At 42.0% G+C, this 23,740-nt stretch overlaps 1 protein-coding gene across 1 annotated transcript; it reads left to right on the plus strand.

The window, feature by feature from the left end:
* The first annotated feature begins 10,982 nt into the window (after window positions 1-10,982).
* Window positions 10,983-23,486, plus strand: cxcl12b (chemokine (C-X-C motif) ligand 12b (stromal cell-derived factor 1)). Its single transcript, XM_030094703.1, has 4 exons — window positions 10,983-11,128; window positions 13,733-13,850; window positions 18,693-18,776; window positions 21,698-23,486. The coding sequence occupies exons 1-4, from the start codon at window positions 11,062-11,064 to the stop codon at window positions 21,735-21,737; spliced, it is 309 nt and encodes a 102-aa protein (XP_029950563.1). The 5' UTR covers window positions 10,983-11,061; the 3' UTR covers window positions 21,738-23,486.
* The last annotated feature ends 254 nt before the right edge of the window (window positions 23,487-23,740 follow it).

Raw genomic sequence — 23,740 nt, forward strand, 5'->3', positions numbered from 1 at the left:
CCCCCGCTCCCTCTCCCTCAGCAAACTGGCTTTTGAGTTTTCGGTTTGTGCTCCAGACTTTTCAGTGAGTCTTGGAGTTTTACTTATGTATACTCTCTTGTAGCTCGAGGTGAAACGTGTTGCAAGGGCTTGACTTTCTAAATATTTCAAATGATGTTGTTGAGCCTTTCAGCCAGGCACATGTGTACTTCTGTCTAAAGTGTGTGCAAAGTTTCCAACGCAAACCAAGAATAAGCCGACTTCACTTTTCTCCTTGACTTCTATTTTATTGCCGTAGCCATGAACTAGATATTGTAAAAGAGAAAGGATGCATTCATGTGTGCACTGACACTCATTTGTGGCGGGTCCTTTTAGTGCCATCCAAATTTATTGAGTGTTTTTGGCTACAATACCCGATGTAATACCTCTAAACAAGCCTACTGTATGCTAGAAACAAAAAAGCTGGAATCATGGTTTGCCAATAAATGCTATCACATGTAATCCGTGTGTGTGGCTGGACTGGACTGTTTTTCTATCTGTGGGTTCTGGCTCCTGTATGAGTGGGTGCGTGGCTAGCAGTACTGTACACCCGTTAAACATTTCCTTCCTAAATATGCTCAATATGTTGATGGAACAGCTGCTGAGCAGAGGCTCTCAAGCTGTAAAAACAAGCCAGGTGACAGACAGACAGAAATAAATGACTGGTAACATTAGAAGAAGCAAAAAGTGAAAAATTAAAAAAAAAAAAAAAAGAAGTGACACAATACACATGAAGAGAAATAAAGACAAAGTAAACCATCAAATTGTGGGAAAGGAAAGACCAAGACGAGAAACAGTTTCCTAATTGAAAGTCGTGCATGCTCGATTGTTTAATGCCTCCACTTTTCCACAGGTATGAATTTCAGTGTCCACACCTTCCTGTCTCTTTCGGTTTTCCCCGTGAGGGATTAGCAACCTGCCCGGATTGTAGTTTGCCCCTCTAATTGTTAAGAATGTGAACTCGGTATGGAGATACAGTATTACAGACCAATCATACGATGGACCGTCTTGCTAAGTTTGTCAGACTGAATAACATTTAACATTACTTTTTATAATAAATACTACAAAAAATAGCACCTATATTGCTAATAGTGTATAGGACAGAATGATAACTGTTTTTTTTCCTCTGATATTTTCTTTTATGTACCTTTAAAAATACAAGTCACGAAAACAGTCACTTGCCCATTAAAGGCTTCAGAATGAAATAAAAAATCGCTGTCTCAGCAATGTTTAAGCAGGTCACAGAAAGTGTACAAAGAAGCAGCTGTTTGGCTGGTTGTAATATTTAACCAAGCAATGGTCTTAAGTTACCATCGCGACGTAGCCATATCGACCGCTTGTTTGGCTCGCAGTGGGAAATAAAACACCATTTCCAAAAACAAGCTTGGTCTGTTTAACGCCGGACTAATCTGGCCGGAGCACAAACACTCAGGCTGCTATTGTGGCTTTAACGCTGCGGAAAGAGAAAGCGGTGCCCACCTGCCTGAGTGTGGGGTCCGGCGGGCGGTGGGGAGAACTCACACTGATACTGGCCATCCAATCTGCTGAGGTCGCGACCTCGGCCCCTGAGACAGAGTTGAGATCTGGCCTCATTCCACGGCAGTGGTACGGTTGTTTGTGTGTCGATCGTGCTATGAATTCCAGCCCTGGGAAAAAAAAGTGTGTGTGTGTATGTGTTGTCCATGTGTTGTGTTTAAGTTGTGTGTGTGTGTGTGTGTGTGTGTGTGTGTGTGTGTGTGTGTGTGTGTGTGTGTGTGTGTGTGTGTGTGTGCCAAAGCCAACAGACTCACTCCTGATGTGCCAGGCATACATCCCATTAAGGCTTCAGAACACATAAGCAATTTACATCACAAAGACTACGTCCATTCTCATTTGCCTGGAAAGGTTTCACACACTGAATTGTTTCATTGAAATTAAAAAAAAAAACCTGTTGATTAACTAAAAAAAAAGAAGTGTGGGGGGGGGGGAGGGGGGGAACTCAGCAAAGTGTTGCTGTTTGCTATTTTTTTTACTTCTAAAGCCAGAAGTGAAACAAGCAAAGCACAAAACTCATCTGAGAAACACAGTTCTTAAATAATACCTGTTTATTCTTCCATCATCCCACCAGCTCAGTGCAGATCGTACCACCATGAAGACGGTCCTGCAAGCTCAACAGACTGAGGTAATTTTTTTGGTTTTTTGTCCCAGGTCAATATGGACTCTACCTCTGTGGTGCACATGGGCAGTCGGAGCATTTTCAGAAATTTGCATTTTTAGGGACTCCAAATCCTTTTGTTGAGTAATCAGACAACAGCAAAAATGCAACTATAACATTATTGCTAGCTTTGCTGTATAATCCAACTCTGAATGAGACTTTGCTCCAATATCAATCAATCTGTTCACTCATTCATGCATCAATGCTCAACTTCTGTAGAAGCTGTGGAGGAGCTGATGCTGCCTAGACAAAGTCCAACTTGGATTATTTTGTCAGTCCAAGCTGAGACAGAGAACCAGACGACCACACACATATATTATAACAGCTTTGGGCAGGTTAGTGTTACTGTCTAATATGAATTGTTTAATACAGTGGAAAAATACTATGAACGGGCTCAAGTTGTTATCAACCCTTACAAAACATTATTGCTACTCCTTAAACTAAACCGTCTTCAGACACTCCTGAGATCATTTGGATGATTTGAATGAAGTGAAATCCAGTGCAAACAAGCAATTGAATATTCAGTCTGAATTTCAGCATCAAATTTGAAGTACATAGAAGCTGAAATATCAATATGACAGCACAATGGCCCATTAATTGTGAAAAAAAAAAAAATTCAAAATTCCAATGTTTCAGTATTAAGAAAGTAAAATATACTGTCAAAATGTTAACATATCATGAATTAACTATAACTCAGGACTATATATAAACTGGTGGTTTTGTTTTGAAAATGATTTCTTTGGCCTTTTTTCATGCATGTTTATCCAAACTGACCTTTTCATTGTGGTTTTTGTGTTAAATTACGGGACCCTTGTCACAGCCTTGCAAAACTTGAAATGATACTCAAAGTTTCCTGAACTTTCATTGCATGCACCATTTGGAGCAGGGGTCTCCAAATCCAGTCCTGGAGGGCCGCAGCCCTGCATGTTTTCCATGTTTCCCTGCCTGTTCACACCTGAATCTCTTGAAGGTTCGTCACCAAGTTCAGCAGAAAGCCTGATAACGAGCCTCATTGCAATCAGCTGTGTTGAAGCAGGGAGACATGGAGAACATGCAGGGCTGGATTTGGAGACCCCTGGTCTAGAGTCATGTCTGCTCTGTATTCTAAGGTAAAACTTATCAGTTGTTTTGTTATCCAAAGTTTTGTTGAAGCAGCTTCAAATGAAAGTTATGCTGAACCTTTGTTTCACTTAAAGTCATTACAAAGAAAACACTAGTGCAAGACAAATCTCTTTTAAGTGCCTTTCGTAACTCCAAATGAGGAAGAATAATCACTTCTACTATCCAGGTGCATTACTGTACAAATCTATTAACCTTTTTAATGGGTTTAATGGAGTCATCTGTGCAAATGAACGAATGAGTCTTTGCATGAAGGTTAGGAACTAGCTGGAAAAAAAGAGTAATATGTCGTAAGTCGTGTAAAACAAAACTCCCAACTACAAAATTCATAAGTGGGAAATCAGCTGGTTCCATTTAAATGAAAGAAAATTAACAATCCGTATTCCGAGCAAATGTAAACCTCCAAAAGCCCCAATTCAGCTAAAATAATTTGCTTAATGATGCTCACATGTGTTTTATATTTTCAATCAATGTGCTTTCGTAATAATTAATTCGACTTGATGGATCTGTAATATAAAACAACTGTATTGAAAACACAAAGAAGCAAGAAGCTCTGGTCCACGCTTTCATTTTTGGAGGGAAGTAAGCAGTTGGCAAAAACTGAACAGTTTCTTTTTTTTGCGTATTTTGTCTTCGATTATGCTGTAATTCCTCACTTTTTGAACTTTATTTACACTGTTGATTGTGCTGTTTTTCCTTTGCTATCGTTTGATTGCGGTCAATAGGTCCTGTACTGTTGACCAAAATGTTCTTCTGTTTGATGATTGAAGCAAAAATATTCCTCATAATTTATCACTGCAACGACAGCTTAATTGTTCTGACATATAAATATGATGAAGGCAGCATGAGCAGGAGGCTGTCCAGTGTTATTGGAGGGTTATTTGCCTGCGTTTTGTAAGAATTTTCTCTTTTCTCGCCCTGATCCTTTACATACAGCAGACATATTTCCAGACTTGTTCTCATGTGATCTCCCCACACGTCTGCAGCCACTGTGCGATCACGCTTCGTCCCGTCCAATTAGAGCCGGACTTGGGATGGCCGTCCCTTTATAAAGCCTCCCGCTCTCGGCGTGTCTCTGAGAGGAGGAGAGGACGACCGCCCCGCATTAAAAACACACAGTCTCACACACTTGAATGTGGCACCAAAGGGCACGGGCACTCCAGTCCGCCCTCTCCTTTCTCAGCATCCCATAATATATACAGTAAACACATGTCCTGGCCTATACAGGAGCTGAAACCATGGCAACGGGGTCAAATACAGACCGTCTTCTTGACAAATATATGAAAGACGAGGCAGGTTCAATGTGGTTGTTAAAGCAGGGAGGAGGAGGAGGAGGAGGAGGAAGGCTGTGGAGGTGCAGCCATGTTTTGTCTTTGTATCAGAACAGCATCTATTGAGTGTAAGTTGGTGTCTGGCCAGATTCTCTCCTCCACAGACGGCCACAAAGTAAACTGGATTAGTCACTGAGAGGGTTTTTTTTTTTTTTTAACCCTTATAAATGACAGCTTAGGAGGGCTGAAAACTTCAAACACATTCAGGACATTTCTGCCTGAAAACCAGACCCTGATTCACATGGAAATGCCTTCATGGTGACTCTCTGCCGGCTTCTGTAACTTTCTCACTGTACGTGCTGTACATGTGGAGGGGAAACACGGGATTAAATGGATTCAGTGACGGCGATCTTCTCTTTAGTCCTGAGCCATTCTTTTCTTTAGACCAAGCTACCAAAGCTCCTCTACTGTTTTTCATAATGCTGTGTGTGCGATAGATTTGTTGTATGAAGACCGAAACTCATCGCTAAAGGCTTCCACAGGCTGTACCATCTGAGCAATCTTATAGGTTAATTATCTGCCACACTGCCATGAAGATTTCATAAACATACTTAGAACATTAAGTTTGACTGTACAGTGTGAATCAGAGGTGACAGCCGCTATAACACACCTCCAAAGTCTATTAGAAACTCAGTATTATCCTGTATGTCGTGCCGCCAGGAAATTACTAAACAAAGCTATCAGAACGGAGCTACGAGCATTCATGTGCACTGAAAAGGTTTTTAATGGAAGTACATGGAAATGTGGACATGGTCCAGCATTTCACTTCCTTTGGACTCTGCAATCTATTGTTTTGCTGCAGAGCTGCTGTCGCTTTGATAGAAGCACAGATTTTAAGCCACAATCTCAAACTTTCATCTGGGACACATCTAAACCGTCAGGATGGAGCTGCTTTCATATATAAGATGAATATTGAAGGTAAATGTATGTTTCAACTTTAGACTAAAACCAGGCTTAAGCTGAGGGAATGAGGGTTAAAAATTGGTAGTTACAGCTGACGTCTGCACAAAATGAACGATGAACGTGGATGAATGCACGAGTAGAGCCTGGTTGCAACTCCGGTAGACTAATTGTGACTGATACCTTTCTGCTTCATATACTGTTTGTGCATTTATTCATACTGTTGAAGAATATTTGATGTATGCCGTCTCTACAACAACAACAAAAAAATGACCTTTCTGACATGTCCATCTAGGATAAACATGCCTTCAAGTAATACAATCATTATTCCCAAAGCAAATTCTCAGTGATTACTAGTTCTGTTTTTCTTTCTTCTTTTTGGATGTTGTTTTGACAAATTATCCCAGATTTCAGCTCACGTCCAGCAGCGTGATGTTTGGTCCTATACCATGGTTTGAATTGGGTTGGGGTGAGACTTATTTATTCCAATGTTCCTGTCAGCTGGGATAAGCTGGTGATAAAATACAGAGTTTCCACTTGTCTCTCGCCGTTATCTCTCATCGCCGTGAACTCTGTTATTTATGAATAATAAAATGAATGATTATTGAAGCCACTGGAGAGAATATTTGATTTACTGCTAATGAATGGAATCCTCGTCGTGCTTAATCAACCCTTAACCAGAGGTGAAGAGGTGTGTGTGTGTGTGTGTGTGTGTGTGTGTGTGTGTGTGTGTGTGTGTGTGTGTGTGTGTGTGTGTGTGTGTGTGTGTGTGTGTGTGTGTGTGTGTGTGTGTGTGTGTGTGTGTGTGTGTGTGTGTGTGTGTGTGTGTGTGTGTGAGGCCAGCTGTTGAGGATCAGTGGGGAAAATGTGTTAAGTGATAACAGAAACCACCCCCCCCCCAAAAGAAAACACAGGTCCCGCCCCTCCCCCTCCTCTCCTGCCCCATCACACCTCAAACCCCTCTTTTTTTTCCCATTTTCATCCTCCGCTTCCCGCCACCAATAAAATATATCAACACATTTCCAGAATATAGTTTTTTTCTTTACAGCTCCCATCCCAGGTCAGAGTCATTAGCCTGTAAATCTTGTATATACAGTAAACCAGACATCTCCACAAAGGAATAGTCTTTACTCAACACTTTCCCTCTTTACAGTCCTGCCGTCGGGGCACTTGGTGCTCTTAAGAAATGTTCCACGTGTTGATAAATGTGTGTTTACATGGCACATTTCAGAGCTCTCAGGCAGCCCCGGCTGTGATTGTGGACTACTGTTTATCTAAGACCAGCGGAGGAAAGCCTTTCATCCACTCTGCCGCCATAAAATCAAACCCAGCAGCAGAGCCAAACTGCAGGACAAACACAATAAAACCCCAAAGCAATCTCCTCACGTAGATCCCAACAGGAACAGTCAGGATCTGCTGTCACACAGGAGATTACTTTCAGATAACTATGTTTTCTTAGGGTTCATTTTTGCATGGAAAGCCACGGAAGATGTTGATGATGTTTAATTTTCATGGTATATTTAATTGTTATAACACCTGCAGATGAAAGATAGTTAAAGACCACATATGGAAAGTAAATAGTTGACTTTAGTTTGAGTGAATGAGTTTGAGTTTATTTATTATGTTCAATTATATTTATAGGCACTTAGACTTTCAGGCTTTTTTCTTTTAATTTAATTTACTATAGCAGGAAAACACCTTTATTATCTCAGTAAGCAGCAAAACATTTGGATGTTTTTCCTCTCTCACTCAAAACCCCATTAGTCACTCAATAACCACATCCTTACATCCTGTTGTGATCAAGGCCGTGTTTTACAAGGATTAATAACTTTTACAACGCAGAAGAAAACCTTTATTGCACCCAGTAATCTTTATTTGGGCAATTACTTAATTCAAGTGGGACGGCTGTGGCATGTGCGGGCCTGATGCAGAGCATGCGCCCAGACCAAACACCCCTCTGCTCTTCATCATGTCCCTCATCGTGGCGGCAATTTGTGCAAACTCGTCTATCAGGAACCGGCTCAGAACAAAGAGCCGGCAGCTCTGCGGCTTGTAATCCTATACAGAGACATGAAACACCGACCTTTGACCCCACCTGTGATACAAGTGACATTGTTGTCCCGCAGGTCAGAAGTAAACGTGCCAAACGCATTCCCAGGCTCCGCTGCAGCCGCCGCTCCTGCGGCGTGTTGGAACTCGAGAGGCTAAAACAATTGTGACATTTGTTTTTGGGAATCAGTAAACAGGAGGTTCGGCACAGTGTTGATAGGACTGACTGGGTTTTTATTAGTGTGGGTGATTCAACTGAGCTCACTGGTCCCCAGAACACCGTGGCATTGTTTATATGTCCACCACGAACAACTGTATTCTGTGAGTCTAAAGCAAACATGAAGAGGAGGATGTGACAGAGCTTCAACGATTCTAAATAATGTTTTATCAAAACTACTGTGCTTATAAATTTTGTGCAATTGACAGTGTGTCCATTTTTAAACATGCATCCTTTGTTATTTAAATAAGACAGCACAAATGTTGTTGGATTCGAAATTGTACATATCGATAAAACAGGACTGTAAAATCTGTTTAAAAAATGATAAGTTATGAAGTTATGGCCACTGTAATTGAGTATATGCATTTTTAATGACAACTCAACCGAATCGAGTATATTTGTGAATCATTTTAAATAATGGCAAAGCTCGGTTTTATCCACTTATTGTCTGGCAGTTTAAAGCTAAAACAGATATTCGCCCAGGTTTGTAGAGTTTTATGTTCATTTAGTTAAAACCATTCATTAATCTTATCAAGTATGGAAATGGTAAAAAAAATTATGTTAACATTTTCAATCACTAAACATGTGATACTCAAACACTCAGGTCAGCTGTACCCACATCACATCATTAGTGATGATTAAACTGTTTAAGTCAATAAGCTTAAAATGTTTAAATTTATTAAATGAATTTATCAGTTGTAATAGCGCTGATGAGAAGATGCTGAAAGAGGAGAAAGATGGTCTGAATATCGCCATCATGGCTCCAATAGAAATTTTTGAAAGATGTTTGTGAAACAACAAGAAGTACAGCAATGAACTGTCTCTCACTGCTTTGTTTGGACATCAGATAATTTCAGAGGGAAAATCATTATTTGAACAAATACAATGAAATTTTATCTGGGCTCATTTATGTTAATCTCTTCATAACTTGTCTTTTCCTGCTGGATGTTCCTGGACTCCGGCCGACAGTAAACACCCTCTCAGATTTACAGCTGCGGCGGGCCTCAGACCTGCCAGGACTCTCTCAGCACGCCGCTGGTGTACAGGCCCGTAAACTGCAGGGGGAGGTGGGGGGGGGGGGGGGGGGGGGGGGCGGGGGTTCAGCGGATGGATTGACAGAGGTTCAGCGGATGGATTGACAGACGGGCTGCATTTCTAAATGCTGGTGGTGGAGGAGGAGGCGGAGGTGGTCGGAGGCTGCGTGTGAGGGTGACTGGGGCTGTTTGAATCAACTCCACTCAGCGTCCACGTCAAGTTCTGGCACGGAGATCAGTTTCACTTCTGCAGCTGCTGGTTTCAGCGAAGCAGAACCGAGGCGGGCGAGATGAAAGCGTGCATAATATCATGCATGTTTGCAGATACTCACACATACAGACAGGGACACTCGCCGCATATTGTTCTAACTACACATCTGCGCCTCTGCTACATGTTAATCATGCCGGCGATTTGTTCCACATAAAGCTGGAAGGTATCAATCGCATCTCTAGTTGACATTTCAAAAGATTCACATCCGTCTCCTCAAGCTGTTCCCTTTCCTTTTGTTTATTTTATTATAATAATAGAAAATATGTTTTTTTTTAAATGCAAAGCCTTTCTTATGTGAAGAATGGTGTTTATTTTCCCAATATAAAACAAGCCATTAAAATAACACAATTACAACGAAATCCAATGAGAAAAACACACAAAAGTAATGATCACATTAGTCAACACATCCAGTTTACAGAATGTTAACAACCAAACTTTAGCACAGTGTCCCTCCTGTAGGTTGTGTGTGTTCAGAATGTCGTCAGCTTGGTTTGAATTGAGTTGGAGTCTCCCGGATGAGCAGGTGGGCTGCTGCATGACAGCATGTTGCTCCTACTAGTGGCAGGGAGGAGCATGACAGCTTCAGGGGCGCCTGGGATAAAAGACTAGCCAGGTGATGATTCTGGAGCTGAACATTGAGGGAGCGAACGTTTAGCCAGCAGGAATATTGATCTGCATTGTTTCCTTGCTGTAGTTCCTCATGACGACTTCTCTTTTCTTCAGTGTACTTCAACAAGCTTATCTGATTGTAACTAGTCATTTCTGAGCTGTTCTCCCATCTAAGAGAACAAAACATTAGAATCCATCCTGTCGGACAGTTTCACTCTTTTGTCACCAAACGCTTGTTCGACTTGAGAATTTTCTGAAACCGTCCAACCGAACCCTGCTCTCATCCTGTGAGACTAATTGATTGCTATTAAGCGATTGCTATTTTCCGTTGGTTAATCTGTGGAGAAATCCATTGAGTTTCTACTGTTCATGATTTGCATTCCAGAAGCCTTCCAAACTTCGGCCTCTTTTTAATCATCTCTGACTGGAGCACAAAGCCTGCCGAGTCACAGAAGTCACTCACAATTAATGGATCTGCGATCGCTCTCATTATTACTCAGCGCGGCTTTTTCTTTTTTTTTCCCTTGTTGAAAAGTACAAATGTCAAGTCCAAACAGATCTTTGATGGTTTCATCACGGAGCGGACAATGGAAGTCCCCGTGGAGAAAAATAAAGACATGAACCAGGCGTCGAGGATGGGAGTCGGGCCAGATGACGGAGAATCAACAAGACCTGGTTATATATAGGTGTACAGAGAGAGAGGGCAGCGAGAGATGGAGCAGGCTGGGTCCTGGCAAAACATAACACAATGCTCATCTCAATCATACCATAATATTTGTTCAGCAGTAGGGAGCTCCGCGTCCAACAATGCGCTGCAGTGAGTGACTGGTGGGATGTGGTTCAAGCTGCTTGCAGTGTGTGAGTGTGTGTGTGGCAAAGTCAAAGGAAAAAGGGGGGTACAATGAGAAATGGAAGGAGACGGACAAAAGGCAAGACGGAGCAGAGAGGAGACGAAATGAAGCGATTCTGAAAGAGAAAGTGAGATGAAAGACTGAAAAATGAGAAGGGAAACAATGAGGAGAGAGAAAGACTTGCCCTGAGACTTTCTCTTTGACTCGCAGCCAGCTCGCATTAACAATCGAGGAAGTTTCTCCGGACTCGCCTCCCTCTCCACACCCCTCCTCTCACCTCGTCTCCTCTCCATGCTGGGACCCCCCCTCCCTCCTGAGAAAGTGGGACTCCCTCTCTCTCTCTCTCTCTCCCTCTCTCTCTCTCTCTCTCCTCTCCCGTGGAGCTTTAACACAGAGCAGAGCAGAGCTGGCGGCCACAGTCGAGCTCTGGATTGTAAGAGAGAAGCCTCCCGCAGCCCTTCAGCCGCCATGGACGTCAAGCTGCTGGCCCTGATGGCTCTGCTGGCCGTGGCCACGCATGTGCCCACCTCCACCGGTGAGTCTGGGAGCTTCTCATTAGATCCCAGGGGTCGGCGATCTTCTGGTTTTTTAGGGTTTTGGCAGATTTTGACTGAGGTTTGGATGATCTGGTCTGGATGCTGGAGCTTCTGACATCAGGTTCTTTTTTGGGGGGGTCTTCAGATTGTGTGACTTTCTGGATTTCAGCCTGAAAAATCAAACTTTAGGCACAAGTTTTTTTTTAGGTTTAATCGATTGTTCTTGTTTAAGAGTTAGTTTTTCTAATCAATTTGTTTATGTGCATCGTTCTACTTCTGCTTGGTGAAACTTGGCTCTCCAACTGGAGTGTGTTTTAATTATTTTCAGACACGTAAAACTAACACATATTTGTATTGTGACTAAAACATTCTTTCACATTTTCACAAAATGCTTATCATTCTTTTGAGCACTGCTAAGAATTGTCAAGCAAACCTATTTCCAACAGAAAATATGACATTTTAAATGTTATTTCATTTAATAAGGTGTTTTTTTTTTTTCATGAAATTCTCTTAAATTCACTTGTGAAGGAAGCGAGAAACAGTTTACTTGAACCTAAATCACTACGTTCCGCTAAACAGGTTGCAGAAGCTTCACATTAAGACCTTGCCGACTGGAACCAGAAACTGTAACTCACATTCTCTCAACACAGATGTGGAGATTTTGCAGTAATTATAGAAAACATCATTGAATTGCTAGTTGGAGGGGGAGTGACGCCTCAACCCTGACCCCACATTGATCCCACACATGTTCGCCCGAATAGGGGACACGGCGGAGGGCCGAGCCGCGCGGCCTCTGTTATGCTAAGTGTGTTGTTTCAGCCACCCCGTGTGAGCCCTGATTGCATATTAAAGAATTAGGGACTAAATGTGTGTATTTGCCTTTCCTCTTTGCTTTCTTATAATTAGATTCTAATTAGGGATAAACAATGCAAGACGGCCGACGGCGCTGGATGCTCACTCCTGGCCACGATGCCGCACGCTGCATAAGGATCTCCTCTTTAGCATGAGAAAAGACGCGGGATGAGTGTGAATCATTAGGTGGATGCTGGTGGGGATTTAGCCATTTGTGGCAGGACATTTGGCGTTTCTGAATAAGCATGCATATCAGTTGCAATATGGTGAACCTGAGGACAAAGGTCTGCTGGTTTCTTTTCGCGAGCTGGCGGTTGATCGGGGAAGGAAATGGCTTTTAGAAAGTAAGAGTCACGGTGATTTCCTTCAGATCTTATCCTGCAGGATCAGTTAGCTCTGTGTGATTTTTTTTATACGAAAAGCACCACACTCTCAGAGCGCCTGTTAAAGATAAGCCCAACCACTGTATTTAGGTTTTAAGGCAATTAGGCTGTTTCTGAGTCCTTTTTAAGTTTTATTGCTGGCTGTTTTCCTTCATCACGTCACTGATGTTTTTACAGCCATCATCGTTTCTTTTGAGACCCGGCGAGCTTGAATAAGCACAAAACTATTTTTTGAGTTGTTAGAGTGCATCTGCGGCCCCCGCCGGCCTCCACGGAGGCACTGGGGTGATTTGTAATCATTTTAAGAATGTACTCGAGGTGTTTCCACTGATGCCGTCTGAGCTGCAGAGGACCCGTTCATGAAAGAGGGGAATATTGGAAATTGAATGTCGAGGACCCTTCTCCTTTTGAGTGGTGCGGCTGAATGCTCCGGGAGTGAAAAGCTAAAGTTCAGTGTGTGTGAGTGTGTGTGTGGTCAAAAAGAGCTAATCTCTTTTTAATGAACATGTTGTTCAGAGAAATCGGAGGTAAACTCGTCCATTCCCATGCTTTGTATAGATTTGTTACAGTAGATTAAACATGTTTTCAGTTTGTCCACCGAGCAGAAAGATGTTTTTAATTACACCTCCAGTGAATCAGAAGCTACTGTGACCGCATCTTGATTTGATTTTTAGGTCGGTGTAAATACTTTATATCACCATTTGAACCAAAACGAGCTTTTCTTGGCTTCATTTGAATCAGCTTTAGTTTTTTTTTGTCAAGTGAAAAATGCTTGTTATCTAGAAGCCAAACTTTTCCAGGCATATTTCACTGATGTGCTTAAAGTTTTGTTTTGATCTCATTTTGCTTTTATTAAAACACTAAATCATCTATAAGTTTACCTCTCTTGTCCTTATTATATCTTTATTCTTACATAATTTTTATCCTCTCTTGGTTTGTATTACAGCTCATGCTCTGCACCTAAAGATTCAACATTCAGTTTATTGTCACATAGAATTAATAAATAGACAAAGCAAGAACTTAATGTATGTATGCAAGATCCAAAACTGCACAGATTAAGTAAATAAATGGACGGAAAATTAAATAGATATTACAAATGTGTCGATGAAACTCAAACATAAAACTTAAATAAGTTATACGTTATGTTTGTGTTTGATTGTTACTAAAATATGTTATTCAGCCGCCTTAATTTACTGATATAAACTCAATTAGACATTAAATTTGGATCTTAGAGTCATAATAGGAACCAAAATACGATTTAATACAATAAATACTTGTTAAAATCCTTATTTTGCATCCTGTTTGTGAAGTTTCTGAAGCGCTCTCGTCCTCAAACCATTTGCTAATCTTCTGTCTCCTGCGTTGCAGCGAAGCCCATCAGTCTGGTTGAGCGCTGCTGGTGTCGATCCACCCTCAACACCGTTCCTCAGCGCTCCATCAAAGAGCTCAAGTTTCTGCACACGCCCAACTGCCCCTTCCAAGTCATGTAAGTAAATGAGTTTAAAATTACAGGGGTGATTAAGAAGGGGAGAGGCGTTTCCTGGAGTCATTGTCTGACGGCTGTTTGAACGGTTCTGTCACTCATGTGGTTTGTTTAATTTGGATCCTTTAGATTTCGGCGTGTTCAGCTGAGGTTTACTGGCTGGTTTGGTCTGTGAAACCAGAATAAACATGTGTTATTGAGCAAACAGCTGGCCGTCTCACTGACACAGACTCTTTAGGTACTTTTTAGGGTGTGATTTTATTAAAGTTTGCATCCATGGTGTAAAATATTCATCGCTCACAGGACCTCAGCGCTCCCTGAGGAGGATTCTGGGCCATGGTGCTGAAATGAGCCGCACAGTTTTTATCTCTTTATCAAGAGAGGCAGTGATGTAAAGCTTTGACTGCATTCACTCTCAGAAATAACAAACATCTCAGTTGCTGCAGCAGTGAAAGTGGAATTTAGCTAATCGGGTGATATTTTAATTCTGCTGTGCTTTGGAGAGAAAACATTAAAACTTCCACGTTTTCTTGACAGTTTTCAAGCCTGATGTGATTCCTCCAAAAGCAGATCAACTGCAAGAGATCTTTAAAACTGCTGTTAGACTGCTGTGAAACGAACATGAAATGATCTTAAAATTACTACAAATCCAATGAAAAGATGAACATTTTGAAAAACTATTGAAACGTGCTGCAAAATTACTGCAAAGTGACTGTAACGTTATTACAAATCAACCTCAAATCCACAATGAAACGACTAAAAAGCTGCAGCTAATTACAGTGTCAGTCTTGCGGAGACACTGTAAATGATTGTGTTTATGAGGGCGTGTGTGTGAGGTGTGGTGCTAATATCCATTTGTTCTTTCCTGAATCGGAGGGTTGAGTTTAAAACAACACGGTCCGCTCCCAGAGAGGAACAGCTCCGGCTGGAGGGGCCCATGTGTTTTGCAAAGGAAGCAATAATTAAGGGTCAAAGTGATTACCTTTGTGTTCCTGCTGACCTCCTGTCTCCGTTACCCACAACTTGTTTCTTTTTTTCTTTTTTTTTTTTATTTCCCGCCTCAATCTGCCCCGGCAACATTGAGTAAAATGTCACTGGTCTGGAACACATTAACTAAAAACCCTCATTCATCTGCTGGCTATAGAAAAGCGGGCGACAGAAGCCTCACAAGCAAAAGTGGAAAAGGCCGAGGGGCTCCTGCCAGAAAGAGAGAAAAAAAAAGGGAAGGGGGCGAGCGATCATTAGGATGGCCAAAGGTCAGAGAGGACTCGCCGCGCTCCGGCCAGGCCGCACACTCTCTGTAACCTCAACAAGTCACCCAGAGCAGGAACCCGCAGAGCGCCGCTCTGATATCTCCATTCAGGCAGATGAAAGAAAGTCAGTAACACTACACTCGCCCCCCCCCCCAAAAAACCCCCTCCAGCCTCCGTCCCATGGTGCGCCCTCATCCGACACCCTCCCAGCATGATGTTGGTATTAACTTGCTGTGAAGTAATTACTACCTGCTGCTTGTGGAACTCCAGCCTGCAAATTCCAGCCAAGTCAATTAGAGTTTAAGCTCTCAGCTGGTCATCCAGACCAGCAGACAGATAAACAGGATGAAGGGAGACACATCAAAACAGCGGAGGGCTTCCCAGCGGATGAGCTGGCAACCCCTAATAAAATAAAGCAGGAGGAGGTGTAGTGGGGGGGGGCGGGGGGGACATCCCTGGAGGAAAAGCAAACACGGATCCAGTTACGGAGCTGTTTGGCCTCCTGACTCATGATAGTTTGAGGGATTTGGGACCGATGCCCCTCAACTGGCCATTTGCTCAAGCGGGTTCATCTGAACGGAGGCGAGGACTGTGGGAGGCGGCGTGAGGCAGGAGGAGGAGAACCGAATCAGAGGAATGTGCTCAATTTACGGAGCTGTGTGACGGTGAGGCGGAGGGAGGAGAGAGAGGAGCGCCGAGGCGTCGCACCTCCGAGCTGTTAACTGTCATACGCGACCTTTTGCCACAGAGGCGCGATATCCACATGTTTGGACGAGGCCGGGGCCTCGCCGCTCACCTCCCCCACCGTCGTCCCATCAGATGTGAAAATCACCTTTTCGTACTGACAAGAGCACAAATCCTCACCTAAACATCTGGCTGAGCTCTAAAACAACACTCCAGACATCACAGGAACACTTAACGCCATCGTCCCTGCAGTCTGCTGCATCCTGAGGGATACACGCCAGGAATCTGGTTTCCCTGATGATTAGGTGTGTATTCTGAAGCTTAAAGTCCTGAAGAAAGCACGTCTCCATGATCAGATGTGTCAGCTTTGAAATACGAATCAAGTGAATTGTCAGTTGTAAATACCAATATAAAAGTTGGAAGTTAGTGGAAAGATGTCTTTGCCCATAAACACATCTGAGCACGGTCGAATTGGGAATGTCAGACTGAATTTGTAGGAAGTTCCAGAAAATTCTTAAAGGCTGGTCTAACTTCACTCAACAAGGCAGCGGCTTTGGGAGAAAATTAATAAATGTACTCACTCCAGACTCTCTTAATGTATCAGGGTTTTGTCTTTGTTGTTCATTTCTAACTCATAAGAATAGTAAAATATGCTAACAGAAAGATCTGTATCGTAAATGCACATGCGAGAAGTGTGGAAATTAACTTGAAAGGAGCTTGTTTGTCTCCTAACAGCAGCAGTGAAACGACATATACCTCACTGAGATATACAGTATATAGTGTTTTACAGACAAGCTCCTTCAGACAAATCAGGAGTAGGACGTCATCGTAACATTTATTAGTTAATTAATGAAATAAAGTCTTTGCCACTGAGATGAAATTGGAATTATGGAGAGAATTAAAGAGAATTCAAAGCAAGAGAGCTTTTTCTGATTTATTAAATTTATTGAAACCCGTTGAAATAGAAAATAGAATGAAAATTGAATCAGTCATAGAAGAAGAAAACTTTTTTGAGAATTCTTGGATTCAGACGAATCCCCCTTTAAATCAGGCGTGTGATCAAGCGCAGCGGCTGTCGGCCGATGTGTGAAGATGTTAAGTGTGCGGCGCACGGACAGTTTTACGGCCCACTCAGCGCAGTGTGAAGCGTGATGCGCGCCCCCCTCCCTCCCCTCTCCGCCGTCCCTGAGTGAAAACAGAAAGCTGCCATTTTTCAGCGCCGGGCCCTCGGTGACGGCCTGTTACGTGCCGCGCTCCTCGGGTTTTTCAGCACCACGGTGTGGAAGGATGTGCTGAGAGTTTTAGGGCTTAGCTGAGGTGTTTGTGAGCTCAGCCTTCATAAACCTTATCAGACGTTTCCTGATATACTTCAGCCGATTCGCTCTGACTTATCTAGCAGCCGCGGGCCCAGGAGTGTTGTGTTCTTTAATCTTATCATTGAAAAGTTAGAAATAAGGAGGTTTTAAAAGGAGTACATTTGGTTGATAATACATTTAAACAACCTTAGTGAGATTTTTTTTGACTCTTCACGGAGGTTTTCAGGGACTGTAACACACTTGTTTCAAACGTGTTCAGTTTATCTTCAACTTTGGTAAAGCCAGCTTCATCAGAAATAAATCATGTCTTTTTTTATCTACACATTTACACAGCATAGAAAATTAAGCTAAATATATTTAAGTTGAAAAAAAAAATCCCAACTGCAATGATATTTTAATATAAGTATGTCTTTCAGTTTTAAAGAAAAAAAAAACAAATATGTACTGCATTTTTTCGCTAAGACATGCAGAACTCATGACTGGAAACATCTTGAAATATATCTGTTCATCTTCATATTTGCTTATTTGATTCCAAGTATTGTTCATGTCAGTTTTAATATTTTATATATTTTTAATCAGGACAGTGATTATGTTCAGTAACAAATTTGACGTTTCTTTAGTTTCTTCCAAATAAATCATTTTAGATTCTTTACTTTCACAGAATGATTGATTTAACAGTCAGGTCAAATATTGATGTCTGTGCTGATTCGGTGAAACACAGCTTCTCTACAGTTCACCAGATTAACACAAGCAAAACGCACTTGAAACTAGAACAGGTGATCTTTTTTAAGAATGTTTGTAGAAAGTCACTTCTCAGGTGCTTTCTGCAAATATACAGTGGGACAGTACTTCTCTGTTGCCTTCGACAGAAATCCAGTTTTAGAAAGGTTTGAAGGACAGAAAACTTATCTGATTTCATTGATGTTGGGAAATAGTTTAATACGTGAGGTTTTGGTCGTTTGCAGCTCATTGTTTTTATACAAATGGCTTTTAGACGTGTTGATTCGATGAGTGTCTCATGAAGATTTTGTGTCTTTTTCCATTTCGTAGTCACTGTTTTCTTCTCTTTATGTGTTTCACTTCATAACCACTTTGTCAGTCATCTCTGAAGTCGTTTATGTGAAAACCAGTGTTTCTACACTGAACAGTCCTTCAATCAGATTACTCAAGCAAAGATACGCGGCTACAAGCAGCGTTCCCTCACCAGAGGAGAAGCAACGCAGGAGCCTGGACGAGCTTCTTCAAGCAGCCGTGTTGATTAAGATGCCAGTCACATGCTGTAGGGGTTACTGGGAGGTCTTGTTACAGTTCGGTTGACTGTGAAGCCAGTGGAGTAGATCAGATACAATCTGTGTGCTGTACAGCCTCACCGGATGTGCAGCTACAAAAGAGGCCCAGTGGTGAAAATATCCCTTCAGTCTGATTCATTACACGTTTCAAAGAACAAGAGCGCTGCTCGATATGGACACCAGTGAAAGTACAAACGACGAACTAAATATACGTTATGCGGTAAAGTCCCTTCGTCAGCAACAAATCATGGACGTTCCTGCAGAAACACTGAGATCTAAATCTTTTTTTTTTTCCTTGCACAGTGCCAAACTGAAGAACAACAGAGAAGTCTGCATCAACCCCGAGACCAAGTGGCTGCAGCAGTACTTAAAGAACGCCATTAACAAGTAAGAAAACCTTCTGGGAAGCGCGCGAGCGTCGGTGACAGGAGCGGCGGTGAAATACGGCGCCCCTCTCCTCTGCGTTTAGAGTCTGTGAAGGAAGAAATAAACCACCGCTGGAAATTGGCCATCTCTCACTTTCCTGCTGACAATTACTCTCTGAAATCGGTGACATGGTTGATGTAAGCGGCTGAATTACTATCTGTGAAATAATTATCACGGCGTTAGAATAGAGATAAATCAGTCTGCTCCTCATGAGAGCCGCGGGACTGCAGAATTCACAGACAGGAAGAATTTTTACCGTCTCGGCCCGCTCGTGTTATGGTTCTACTTTTCAGTTTTTACTATTCATAAAAAAGTGTTTCCACGCTGTAATTATCATCACTAATTGGGCATTAGAGGGGCGGCCCCGGCAGGACCAGCAGTGTGTGAGTGAGTAAACTATACATGGTAAAAAAAAGCTGCAGTAGCTCCTTCAGATTTTAATGAGCTATGCGGTAAAAATGCATACCTTCCTCATAAACCATGCTCCCGACATGTCTGGGGGTGATTATCGCCAGGCTGCATGTCTGCTTCTTAAAACGCCATAAACACTTAAGGAGCACAATGCGAAAACAAACAATAAAGGATTTTCAGAGGATTTATGAGGCCTTGTTTATTATGTTAGCAGAAGACATGCATGCATGTCAACGTCTCAGACAGAGGAGGGGGGGAATGAGTGACGTTTGGAAATGGGAGATGTCACAGATCGTTGGCGCTGGCACGTAGCTCCGCAGCAAACAGAGGAGAACTGCGGGATCTCAGCAGAAAGCAAGAAGTCGCACTCGCGCGTAGATATTTCTATTCAAGATTTAACAGCAGAAATAACATAAATCTGTCAGACACAGCAGGAGCCGGTGTCAGAAAGGAGGTTTAACAAAAGGAGGTTTAACTCGATGTAGCAGTATAATTTATGGTCAGTCATTAGGAACAGAAACCTGGCAAAAGGAAGAGGGGGAAGGATGCAAAGTTAAGATTATCAGCAGATTATGGACATCAGCACGGTCATAAATTAACAGTAAAGTTAAATATATAGGCAATCAGGCAATATACAAGAGAAAACATCAGAAATCCAATAAGGTGCAGTTAATGGATCATGAAATTTACTAATGGAGACCTTTGATTCTGAGTTGGATCATTTATTTTGAAGCTGAAAATTACGCTAACTTCTAATTTATCACTTTTTTGTTGTTGTTGTTCAATTCCATTTTATTCATTTAAAGCCAGTGACCATAGCTTTAAATGACCACGGCTAACAGAACTGGTTACTGGGAATTTAAATCTTTGCTAAAGGACAGTGAAAGGGAGACTTTTGGTCACTGCGACAGTTTTAATTCCTGAGCGTTCATCGTTTAATCCCAAGTCGTCTCCAGAACCACTTGTTGTTTTTCCCTTGCGATCTAATGTAATATGTATGAATGTACTGTATTTATTGAATGTTGTAACTGCCTGCTGCTGCCATGCCAGGTCCCTCTTGAAAATGAGACGTTGCTTCTCAACGACGCTTTTTACCTGGTTAAATGAAGGATAATAATGTCATGACTATTAATCCAAAAATATGGAGGAAAAACTGATGAAAAAGTGGCAGTGGACAGAAGAACCTCCACCTGCTGCAGCCTGGATGGAGAGCAGATCTCACATCTCCAGCTGAAGAGAGAGCAGGGAGCTGCAGCGGTGACACATGGGAGTATAGGGGGTGAAAAGAGAGAAACTCAGACGATGAAGACATTTCCCAGCAGCAGTTTAGCTGGTGAATAGTGGAGGGTGACCCGAGAACTCCAAACTGTGAGAATATGAGCTTCAAAGAGGGACGTTTCAGTTGTTACAGGAATCCAGTGAAGGAAAACCAGGAGAGAAAATAAGATTTCTCCTGTGAGTTCCTGTCATGCTCTCGCTCTTTTTAATGAGGACTTATAAGTATTCCAGTCTAGAAGTCACGACTGCATGGATCCACGTTACGCAGGTAAAACAAAGCAGTCGCTGCTCCGGGATTCATCATGTTACATATTGTGTTTGATTTTCTAATGTGTCTGAGTTATAATGTCTATTTCACTCTTCTGAATTCTAAATGATTAAGGTTTTGAAATACTAACAAAACTCTGATATTTTACGACATATTGTGGGTGTTTCAGCATGTATCGGACCTCAGGGAGCTTCAGGTTCACTTGCAGGGATTCCAATGAAAGACAAGAAAACAGCCGTTCATACACCTTACATCTCCGGTGTCTGAACTGACAGGTGGTCGGGCTACATCCAGGTTTTTAAATTGACAAACGATACTTTACATACAACTCAGCCACAGGCTGCAGGCATGTTTTGGCCCGAGGTTTACGTGAATCGGTGCGTTTTACAGATGTTCCGAGCCTCCAGAAACTCTGCTTCTGCTCGCGTTCTCGTCACAGTGGTGTCAGAAACGAGCGTCTCGTCTGATTAGAGAAGTTATGACAGCAGAAAGGTCAGCCGTGCTTTTGGGAACTTTCTATGCACTTTGTTCGTACGCTTGAATATTGAAAGAAATCAGCCATGCAGTGTTTAATTTTGAAGTTCTTTTATGAATACTAGAAATCCTTGTGAGTCATCATAAAATCTGACAGTAAGTGCTGAGATAATTTAGTGTTAAACAGATTCTATCAATACCTTTTCTTTTTCTTCTCGTTTAAACTCGGAATTTTTGCAGGGAGGATTCTAAACTTCTATATCAACCTGTTTCCAAATGACACGAGTTGTTAAAACCCTCTGCTAAGAGAAAAACACCATCAGTTCACTCTGGTCAAAACCAGAGTACCTGGAGAAACTCTGAAATCTGCTTCTCTTTCTCATGCAGTTGAGTAACAAAAGGTGAAAATGTAATGTTTTCTCATCAGTGTTTGTTTCTTGTTTCTTTCCAGGGTGAAGAAATCCAGGAGACGTAATAATAAGAAGAACTGAAGGCAGAGCGAAGCGCCTGCAGCCCGACGATTCCCAGGCCAACCTCTGTACCTCCCGGTCTCTGCCTTGGATGTCAGCCCCCTTCAGACCGCCTGCAGGAGCAGCACTTCACCGCAAAGCCCTCAGAGGGATGTGTGAGTGTGTGTGTGTGTGTGTGTGTGTGTGTGTGTGTGTGAGAGTGTGAGTGTGTGTGTGTATTTTGCTTCACACAGCTATAAATGCAGCTTCCAATATTGCTACCATCACATCAAATCAGATTAACGTTAAATAAGATATTTTGATGACTGGTGAAGTGATGAACTCACATCAAACACCAAAGGAAATTTGCAAATGCAGGTTTTGAGTCATAATAATTGCCTTATAAATAATTAAAACTAAATAGAAAAATAACTTTCATTTCTTCCTGATTTGAAGTGATATTGGCCTTACTGAACAGCTGCTCACAAACCGTTTCACTGAACAGGGAAGCAACAACAACAATAACAGCCACATGTTTGCTGTTTGATTAAAACAGGGAAAAAGTCAAAAACAAAGACGCACTGACCTTCTGGTGCTACATATTCAGTGTAAGGGATCAGAGCCATGAGCAGAATTATCTTTCACTGTACTACTTTTTTATGCAAAACAATGAGGAGCTGTTTAGATTTCATGAAATAACTAGTTGGAGTCGTAAGTTACGAATGGGAGGGAAAGTTAGCCGACGTCGAGTCCACACTGTACGGAAAAATAAACAATGACAAAAAAAATACCAGTCAATGCAGCTTTTACACTGATTTCACTTGTGTGTGATCAGAGACCAAATATTTATTCGGTTCGCCATAAAACACATAGAACACATTTAAAAAAATTCATTTATTGGTTGGAAAAGGAGGGGAAACCTCAAAGGGAACGTTGTAAATGTTGAGGAGAGAGGAGTTTGACTGCAGTATTTTCAGACCAACACCTGTCCTCGGTAGGAAGGAAAAGCTAATGATCTGTCAGAAGAAGCTGAAGAAACAGAACGAGGGTTCATTGTGGTAAATAGGAAAGTTTTGGATGATTCATGTTATAAATATATATATATTTGAGCCACTTTATTATCAGATTTGTCTTTTCAATGTGATTGTTTTTATTTTTTATATTATGTATAGTCTTAATGCTTCTTAATGCAATGTACAGTTAGCTACTAAATGAAGGCTGTTCCAATTGAGCCCAGTATTTTATATGGATTCATGCAGGATTTCAAATATATGCCGATCAGCCATAACATTATGACCATCCAACTAAAATCTAAAGGAATAATCACGATGGGGTCATGAAATGTTACGTTTTTGCCTGTTTTTCTAGTAGATCAGGCCCAAAAATGTTCAGATTCCACCTGACATATCACACCCACTAACAAGTCCCACGTTACAGCGAGAGTGTGTTATTCAAGCCACCTGTCGGAGGTCATAATGTCAGGGCTGATCGCTGCATGTGCTCTCTTGTTAACAAATATGTTAACATAATATGCAACGAATTCCTTGTCCAAAGGAATAAAACACTCTGGGTTGTCACTGTTAACAACGTGGGGAGGGATGAGGAGGTTTGTTCTGTTCTTCTGGTTTCGTGCTCGCCCCATAAAGCGTCCCTGTGAACCCGTCTCACATGTAACGGAGAAGAAATCATCTAAATCTGCTCCATCCAGCGTCCTGATTGAAAACAAAATCCTGTGTGGGGAAATCGTTCTGCTCATTCTCCCAGTCGTCCCCATCAAACACTCTGATTTAATTTTTTTTCTTTATGGTTTGGTTGAGGCTGATGTATGATGTGTCAATGGAGCCAGTGAGCCGAAACAGAGCAGACCCATGTGTTTTCCATCTGGACACTCCCAGCACCCCACAGCCACGCCGCAAAATCTGACCGTTTTACCCCCCAAAAAAATTGTGACGGGAGTCCAGGTGGCTGTGCTCATTTCTGTGGTGGTTTCTTGTCTTTTTTTTTATTTTCTGACTGAAGGCTCACTGGTGATCATGTTATCAGTC

The sequence above is a fragment of the Salarias fasciatus genome, chromosome 6 (genome assembly GCF_902148845.1).
Source record: "Salarias fasciatus chromosome 6, fSalaFa1.1, whole genome shotgun sequence".
Taxonomy (NCBI): domain Eukaryota; kingdom Metazoa; phylum Chordata; class Actinopteri; order Blenniiformes; family Blenniidae; genus Salarias; species Salarias fasciatus.

Coding starts and splice junctions, on each gene's coding strand:
- cxcl12b (XM_030094703.1), top strand. CDS start 11,062: ATGGACGTCAAGCTGCTGGCCCTGATGGCTCTGCTGGCCGTGGCCACG. Junction 11,129..13,732: donor GCATGTGCCCACCTCCACCG/GTGAGTCTGGGA, acceptor CCTGCGTTGCAG/CGAAGCCCATCAGTCTGGTT. Junction 18,777..21,697: donor TTAAAGAACGCCATTAACAA/GTAAGAAAACCT, acceptor GTTTCTTTCCAG/GGTGAAGAAATCCAGGAGAC.